This window comes from Myotis davidii, unplaced genomic scaffold (genome assembly GCF_000327345.1).
Source record: "Myotis davidii unplaced genomic scaffold, ASM32734v1 scaffold309, whole genome shotgun sequence".
Taxonomy (NCBI): domain Eukaryota; kingdom Metazoa; phylum Chordata; class Mammalia; order Chiroptera; family Vespertilionidae; genus Myotis; species Myotis davidii.
In genome coordinates, this window is record NW_006383013.1 from 3027061 (window position 1) to 3035176 (window position 8116).

Sequence of the window (8116 nt, forward strand, 5' to 3'; positions counted from 1 at the left end):
ATGGCAGAGTGACTATTTTTCTGGGGGTGGGAGTCAGTGCCTGGATGACAGCGACAAGTTGCCCTGATGGCAGGAATCTCATGATCTTGGTCACTACTGTGCATACTTGGCACTAAATAAATACATGTAGGATGCATGAATGAAGGGATATGGGAGGAAGTATAAGCAGATGGAGCCATTAGTACATTAGCCCTCTAGGAGCATTGAAGGCAGGACCAAGGTAAAGTCCTTCCAAGCTCCACCCAAGAACTCAGGGTGTTGTGTAGTAACAATTGGGGTTGCCATGGCCACCAGCTGGGCACTGTAGGGTGTGGGTTTCAGCCCTGCTGCCTGCATGGATGGCAGACTGGCCTTGGGACCCAGTCAGGAGGGGGCACATGTGTTGTCCCCACTCCCTCATATGCCCCAGGGGTCTGGTCCTCTGGGCTCCAAAACACACAGCCATGCCCTTATTCAGAGCCAGTCAGATAACAGCGCTGGTCTGGCAATTGCACCCCTATATTCTGGTCTCCCCATTCCACAGCCTCAACTCTCCCAATCTTCCCCTTCCGAGTTGAGCATGACCTTCAAGCTCTGCTCTCCCCACCACTGTCCCCACCTGCCCCTGAACTGCTCCGTCTCCCTGTCCTCAAATGCCAACCGCCTTAACTGGCATTAGCGCCCGGGTAGATCTGTCTCTCCAGAGACTCTCTCCTCAGTGGCTGGGTGGGATCCTAAAAGTTTGCATCATCATTTTAAGACTCCTCCGTGCCCATACCACCTCCATGAAAACAAATAACTCTCTACAGATCATCTGGACCTGGCGATCACAAAGCGGACACCAGAATCCTGGGTGGGAGAGATGTTCTCTTCCCTAAGCCTGTCCAGGGATTCTTTCCTGGCGCACCTGCTAGATGACTGCCTAGTCCCTGCTGGAATACCTCCAGTTTGGGGCCCTCACTACCTCCCCAGGAAGCCATCCTAGTGTTGAACAGCTTTAGCTACCAGAATGTCTTTTATACGGGGAAGAAATGAACCCATTTCCTTCTCTCATTCTCATTCTTCAAATATCCCAGCACTCAGCCTCTGTGCCACCCTCTTCCTTCTCCCCTAAGGTCTCTCTCTCTCTCTCTCTCTCTCTCTCGCTCTCTCTCTCTCTCTCTCTCTCTCTCTCCTATATGGTTATGTAGTCACATGCCTCTCATTTATAAGTATGTCCCCTTTCCTTCTCCCTTCTCCTTCCTTTCCCAGCATCTAGCCAAGGCTGGAAGAGTGCCAGGGAAAGAAAGCATCCAGCCAGGCCCTGGACTGGGCTGGGTAGCCAGCTGGAGTACGTTGCACAGGGGACAGCAGCTGGAAAAGAAATCCCAGACCACTGGCTGCTGCGTCCCAAAGAAAGGGCCTTGCAACTTGGGGGTGGGGTGGGCAGCAAGCTACTGAGTTCTTTTCCCCTCTCACTGCCCACAATTCCTCAGAGGGGACGAGGACACTCCCCCTCCTTTCCCAAGCTCCCTGGCAGTTGGCAGAGCAGACTTGGTAATTTTAAACACTTTGTAATTTTCAACAGTTTTGCCAGACTTCAGGTCCCAGGGAGCATCCTATCAGCAGCAAGAATTCATTCCCTACTCCCAACATGGGGCTTAGAGGACAAGATCTAGCAGATGGCAGTGACGACATGAGACATGGCAGAGGGCATGGATCAAGTGGGCAGAGGGGCAAAGAGGGGCCTCAAGGAAAAGAAACAAACGCAGAGGCCTCCTGAAACCTGCCTGGCCGGCCCATGGAGAGTGGAACAATGCCTGGGTGGCCATTTTTTCCTCCTTGTCGTCGATCCACCAGCCAATGCTGTTTTCTGTGTCACAGACCAGGGCTGGGTGCTAGGACATTACCCATCCAAGTTGCAGTGGGTCATGGGTGGGGACAAGGGTGCCATGGTCTCGTGTTCAGGAGGAGTCAAGACACAGAGAGAAATGATGGCGCGCCTACTTGTCCCGCTGCTTGGAGCTCTCACTTCCGACGTTGAACATGGGGACCAGCAGGCCCAGCAGCCACCGCTTCCCGAACACCTCCTGCAAGTTCTTGCGCCAGGGCCCGGCCCTCACCGCTACCCCCTTGCGCACCTGGTGGCGGGTCTGCCCCCGGAGGATCAACAGCAGCTGATGGCAGCAGAAGCCGGCGCAGGCCAGGCCGACGGCAAACCAGAGGTAGAGCATGAGGATGACGAACATTTCAGAACCGAGGACAGCTCCTGCAGGGGTGGGGGCGGGGAAACACCAGCGTCGCTTTACTCCCAGGCCACGTAGGGACCTGCCATCCCTGCAGGCGCTTCCCGCTCGGAAGGGAGGGAGATTAATAAGATTGAAGCGATATTTTACAGCAATCTCAGCGCCGCAGCGACGGCGAGGAAGGATAAACTAGTTGCCCTAACTTTTTCTTAGTGCTGACGGCCAGGGGAGAACTGGGGATGTCCGGGAGAAGGGAAGGAAGCTGCTCTGCGCACGCCTAGATATTAACATCCCTGAGTCGGAGATGCCCGTCTTTCTCTGCCTTCTCTTTCTGGTCTGGAAACAGGGACAGGACTTTTTCTAGGAGGAGCGAGGGGTGAGCTGAGGATGCTAGAGAGGGAGCTGGCGCCTGGGCAGCTGTCTAGACTGAAGCACCTGCTCCCATGGAGCCGGAAGCATCAGCGGGAGGGCTCAGGCAGGTGACAGCGTGACGGGGAGCAGGGCCTAGTCATCAAAAAGAATAAGTAACCAGCTCCCAGGGCAGCACAGAGCTCCAACCGAGAGAATAAACCCGTCATTAGTGTTAACAAGAGGACAGTGTGGCCACCAGAACACTCGGCCAGAGCTCTCCTGTCAGTCAGAACTTGCTAAACCTGGAAGCGCCCCCACCCCCACCCCCACCCCGCGTCCCCAGGTCACTAGTCCAGCCTCCTGCCTTGGGCCGGACCTCCTGTAAACCTCTCTAAACAAGCCCTCTCTGTTACTAGGTTTTAAATGTCATCTGAGTAGGAGATCCCACACTCTTCTTCAGAGGAGGGATGGGCAGTCCATGCTAAGTTTGAATCTCCCAGCTCTGTGGCCTCACACATGTTTCTTAACCTCTCTGAGCTGCAGTTTGCTCATCTGCAAAATGGTTCCATAGGTTTGCACGATCCAGGAAAATTGTGTGCAAAGTGGTCAGCTTTCTGGTTCCCACACAGCACAGCGCCCCCTGCTGAGGAGACTTGGCCCAAAAAGATCTCTAAAAGAACTCCTTTTAGACCATCAAGCTTTCTCCTTCTTCCCAGGGCTTGCAGTCCTAGCTGGGCTGCATCTTTGGCAGCCATGGTAGAGACACCCACCTTGACCTGCCCAGCAACCAGGGCAGTGAACCCAGGAAAGAATTCGAAAGCCCCCTTCAGCTGCTCTTCCTGCAGGATAAGCCCACCACCACCTCCTCCAGTGAGATGAGGGTACCTGCTCCAGACCCCACCTTACAACCTACTTGACCTCTGCAAATCACAACCATATCCCTCCCTTGTCCAGCTTCCCCTGGCTCCGGTCTACCTCTTCTCCGGTCTCCCCAGGCTCCTGTTTCCAGACCCCTGAGGGTTGGGCTCTTACAACTTGTCCAGTCTCAGCAGTGATGGACTCAGCCAGCAGGAGGATTTGGGTTTGCTCATTAGCAGCCTCCTCTTGCCCTCAGCCCCTGGGAGCTTGATAGCAGGTTTCTATTTGCGAAGTTGGTGACAATAAGTCCATCTGCCCAGGGGAGGGAGGGCTCGTTCCAGCTGGCATTTTGAGGAGCCCCTCAGCTGGCTGGGTGCAGCAGCGGGACGGGGCTCACACTGGGCCGGCCCTCCCTCTGACCCACTTCTTCTTGTCAGCACAGGTTAGCTCAGGAAGCACATGGAGGATGAAGGATCCAGGGACCGGGGTTCCCGTTGGGCTCGGGGAATGCTGACAGGCAGAGATGACCCTCGAGCTGGGACCTGAGAACATCAGAGCTGTCAAGTGCGGGCCTGCCTTGCATCTCAGCCTCGGGGACAAGCCTGAGCTGATGGAAGCTGTTTTTCAGGGGCTTTATTTCTGGCACTAAATCAAGGCATGTGGAAAAGACCCTGTGGCCTCCTCCTGGCCCCTTGTGGCAACTACAAAAGGCTCTTCTGGTGACCTGCTTTTTCTTGAAATGTTTGAAGTTGGCTAACCTGCCTGCCTCAGCTCTCTGAACTATCTAATAATAGTTCTTCTTCATTTAGAAAAAATCAGAGTTTTTCTAAAGGCCTGAATGGTCACACCACCCAATCTCTCCCTCCCTGCTTCCCACCAAGCATTTATAACACCTTTGACAGATCATTGCCTGGCCTCTTTGACATACATTCAGGGACAAGGGGCTCCCTTCCTCCCAAAGAGGCTCATTCATCAAGAAGCAGCTTCAGAGAGGCAGTGTGGTGTGGTGGGAGGAATATGAGCCCTGAAGGCTAGCAACCCTGAGTCCAAATCCTAGGTTGGAGTCATAACTAGCTATGTGGCTTCGAAGCAACTTAACCTTGCTGACCGTTTTGTTCCTGAGCCTTTAAGATGGATATGATAATATCTACCTCACAGAATTATGGTGAGGACTGAATGAAATGAGACCTGCACAGTGGGTAGCACATAATAGGTGCTCAATAAACGTTAATCCCCTTTCCCTTTCACTGGACTTTCTGGAGGCATCCACCACACTGGTGTACTTATACAAATGTCATGACACAGATCAGATGGCATCATCTCCATTTCCTCGGTGAGAAGAATGAGGCTCAGAGAGGTGACACAATTTACGCTGATCCCATGAAGCCACAAGAAAAGACAACTTCTAACATCCACCTGGCCAGCCTCCTACCTCTTGAGCATCAGCTAAAGACCCATGGGCAGCAGCCACCAGAAGACCTCTTCTACTTCTAGCTCACAGGGCCCACTCTCCCAGCCATCTCATGCTCATGCAGATGTAAGTCAGGGACAGGACCACAGTTGAGGACAAGTACCACAGCTGGAAAATAACTGCTCAATCAGACAACTTGGGCCTTCCAACTCCATCCTGTCCTCCTGAGCAATGAGGTAGGTAGTGTCCTCACCACTTGGGTTGAGAATAGGGGGAGAGGAGATAGGGAGGAAGGCACTGAAGAGTGTACTGGGGAGGGGGAGAAGGACGTGCAAGGGGAACGATGAAAGGTTGGCAAAGGAGTAAGATGAGATGGGAGAGTTTGAGATTACAAATCTTGGCCTTTCTTTTCCTAGTGGGTATGGTGAGGAGGTAAAAGATAATGGCACTCATCTTTCTGCTGGAATGGGATCTGGCCTCCAAGGTAGGCACTTACTGGTTCTGTTCTCCCACCAGAGCAAATACATAGATCCCTCTTTTTTTCTTTCCTGCCTCCCAAACCTAGCACATATGGATAGGCCTCTAAGCCTAGCTTATCTCAAATCAAACCATTTCAAGGTCCTCCCTTTGGAAACATCCATTTTTATGTGAGGAAACTACTTGCAAAAGAAAGTGTAATTAGGTTCTCTGGCTCCCCTCATCTCTCCACCTGCCTGTGCTCACACTCCACCCCCTAGCTCGCCCACCTACCCTCCCTCCTCCTGGTTATTTCAGTCCCAGCAGCCTCCTATGCCAGCGCCAGGTTCCAGAAGGCCTGAGAGCTCTGAGTTCTGGGCCCAGCTCAGCCACCAGACCCTCAAGGCATCTCCCCTATCTGGGTCCTTCCTGGGTCTCTGTGTTCCCTCTGCCAAATGGCACAACAGTTCTATGCCTGCAAAAGATTAGGCTGCTGCCCCAACAAAGGCTGAAATAATGGCTTCTCCCCCCCCCCAGAGAGGAGCAAAATTTTTATGAATGTCCAGCGCAGGCACATCAAGACAATCTTGGCTTCTCAGTGGAAGCAGCTGCACTCCGCCTTTCTTTGTCCCTGAAAGGTCAGTGGCTGAGGAAACATGCTGTGTTCCCTGTGCGGCTGTGGGAAAGCCATTTAATCCATTTGTGCCTCAGTTTGTTCATCTGAGAAATAGAGAAGTTGATATCATACACACATGTGTGCACACTATCAATTGTAAAAACCAGGTCAATCGGAGTCAAAGGCCAGGGTAGGATGGAGAGGAAGGAAGGGAGGTAGGGACACGTTGCAAGGCCAGGTAAAGTGGTAAGAACTGCCACAGGTCCCTCTGGGCCAAGTGTCAGGGAGCTGTTCGCAGGGCACACTATACACAGTCCTCACCAGGGTGCCCAGCTGAGCGCCACTTCCAAGGCCCACATGTCTGGCTCCTGCAGGTGTATGAGCCGCCTGGAGGATCAGTTCCCACACCAGTCCCGTCACTGTGGTGAGGATGCAACCATTAAACATGGCTGCATCTCCAACCAGGTGCCCCCTGCTCTGAGGCATCTGCAGGCTGGGACCACCTGGTGGGGTCAAACATAATGGGCAGGAGGGCAGAACTTAGTCTCTTGCTGGGGCTGGCTGGCACCCTGTTGATCTTACTGTGGCTGGTTGGCAAGATGTTTGGAAGGGAAAGTCCTTAAGGGAATGAGTGAGCAGCATTGGGGTCTAGGCAGAGGAAGGTCAAAACATGGGTGCCCCTCACAGGCTGCATGGAAGGGGAGCCAGCACCCAGCCCGCCTGGCTCAGAGCAGGTGTATTGCCTGGATCACCACATCTCTACAAGCAAATGGACCGTGGTGAGCAAAAAGGAGATGATGAACGAGGTTGGGGTAGGGAGAGAGGTTGCCAGATAAAATACAGCATGTTCAGTTAAACTGAATTTCAGATAGGTAACAGAACATTTTTTTTTTTTAGTATAAGTATGTCTCATGCAATATTTAGGAGTTACTTATACACTTAAAAGTTATGCATTGTTTATCCAAAATTATAATTTAATTGGGCATCTTGTTGTGGGGGTTTTTATTTTGATTTATTTATTTTTGCGAAATCTGGCAAACTTGGGATTGGGGTTGGGTCTTTGTGTAGGGCCCAACCTGCCTGTGAAGACCCACTCACCAGAGAAGAACTGGCTGATGGAGGTGGGAAGGAGCGTGAGGAAGGCCAGTGGGTGCGCGAAGGAGATGGAGAGGACTGCCGAGATGTAGGCCACGCCCGCCACCATGGAGTAGAGGCAGGCCAGGGAGGTGTAGAGGCAGAACAGGACGAAGTTGCGCATGTTCCTGCTGCCAATGCAGTTGCCGGTGAAGAAACAGTGGTGGTCGTGCCTCAGGGTGACTCTGGCGCACACTCGGCAGAAGTGGGTGCTGGGCGGGGGGCACAGAGCCTTCCTGGCCGAGGCCCCCTGGCAGGCGTCCAGGTCGTCGGGCGAGTTCTGGATGACCAGGACGTAGTTGCCCAGGGCGTTGGTCGAGAGGAACAGGAAGAGCGCCCCGTGGAGCAGCGCCGGCGAGCAGAGCCGCGCGGCCGCCGGGTCCTCGCGCATGCTGGGCAGGAAGAGGAAGAGCTGGAGCGCGAAGGTCACCAGGGAGATGCACAGGAAATAGGCGGGGGCCACCACATTGAGCAGCCTCAGGGCCAGCATCTTCGATTACATTCCTAAGGGGCCCGGGGAGAGGAAAACTTACTGCGGTGTCCAGGGGGCGCCCTAGAGCGCTCCCCAGGCGTCCTCCGTCGGCCCAGCTTCACACCAGTCCATGCTCCCCATCCTTGTCCCTCCACCGCCCCTCCTCTCTTTCCTAACCCGGGTGGAGCAGGCATGAGACCCCGAGACCCACAGCCAAGGCCTCTGGGGGTCAGACTCTACTTCCCCGTGCTGGCTCCAAGGTTTCCGAGGGACTTCGGAGCCCTGGCACCCCGAAGTCAGACACAAGGAGAGCGAGGTTGGGGCTGGTTTGTAAGGAAAGGAGGGGCAAGGGGTTGGGCTCCGTTATGGCTGTGGAAAGAGCCCAGGTTTGGGGTTTCTCTTTCAGACCTCCCAGGAGGAGAAGGCAGAGGCTTGGGGTGGGGCCGAGGGAAATTATGGGAGCCCTGCATCACCTCCCCTTTCTCAGCCCCCGCCCCCACCCCACCTTGGGCAACACTCAGGGACCTCACAGGTCATCTGACTCTTTGGAGGTATGTGTGCTTGGGGGTCCGTGATATTTGGTGTGTGTGTGTGTGTGTGTGTGTGTGTGTGTA

At 54.0% G+C, this 8116-nt stretch overlaps 1 protein-coding gene across 1 annotated transcript; it reads right to left on the minus strand.

Annotated features, from left to right (window-relative positions):
• Nucleotides 1-1748: 1748 nt before the first annotated feature.
• On the minus strand, nt 1749-7534 carry ZDHHC22 (zinc finger, DHHC-type containing 22). The gene is made up of 2 exons (XM_015558082.1): nt 6995-7534; nt 1749-2227 (listed from the first exon to the last, which is right to left on the minus strand). The coding sequence occupies exons 1-2, from the start codon at nt 7518-7520 to the stop codon at nt 1962-1964; spliced, it is 792 nt and encodes a 263-aa protein (XP_015413568.1). The 5' UTR covers nt 7521-7534; the 3' UTR covers nt 1749-1961.
• Between the last annotated feature and the right edge of the window lie 582 nt (nt 7535-8116).

Bases quoted from the DNA above. Each gene is read 5' to 3' on its own strand.
- ZDHHC22 (XM_015558082.1), bottom strand. From the start codon at position 7,520: ATGCTGGCCCTGAGGCTGCTCAATGTGGTGGCCCCCGCCTATTTCCTG. The intron at 2,228-6,994 runs GTGAGTGGGTCT...CCACCCCTGCAG, and splicing joins CATCAGCCAGTTCTTCTCTG to GAGCTGTCCTCGGTTCTGAA.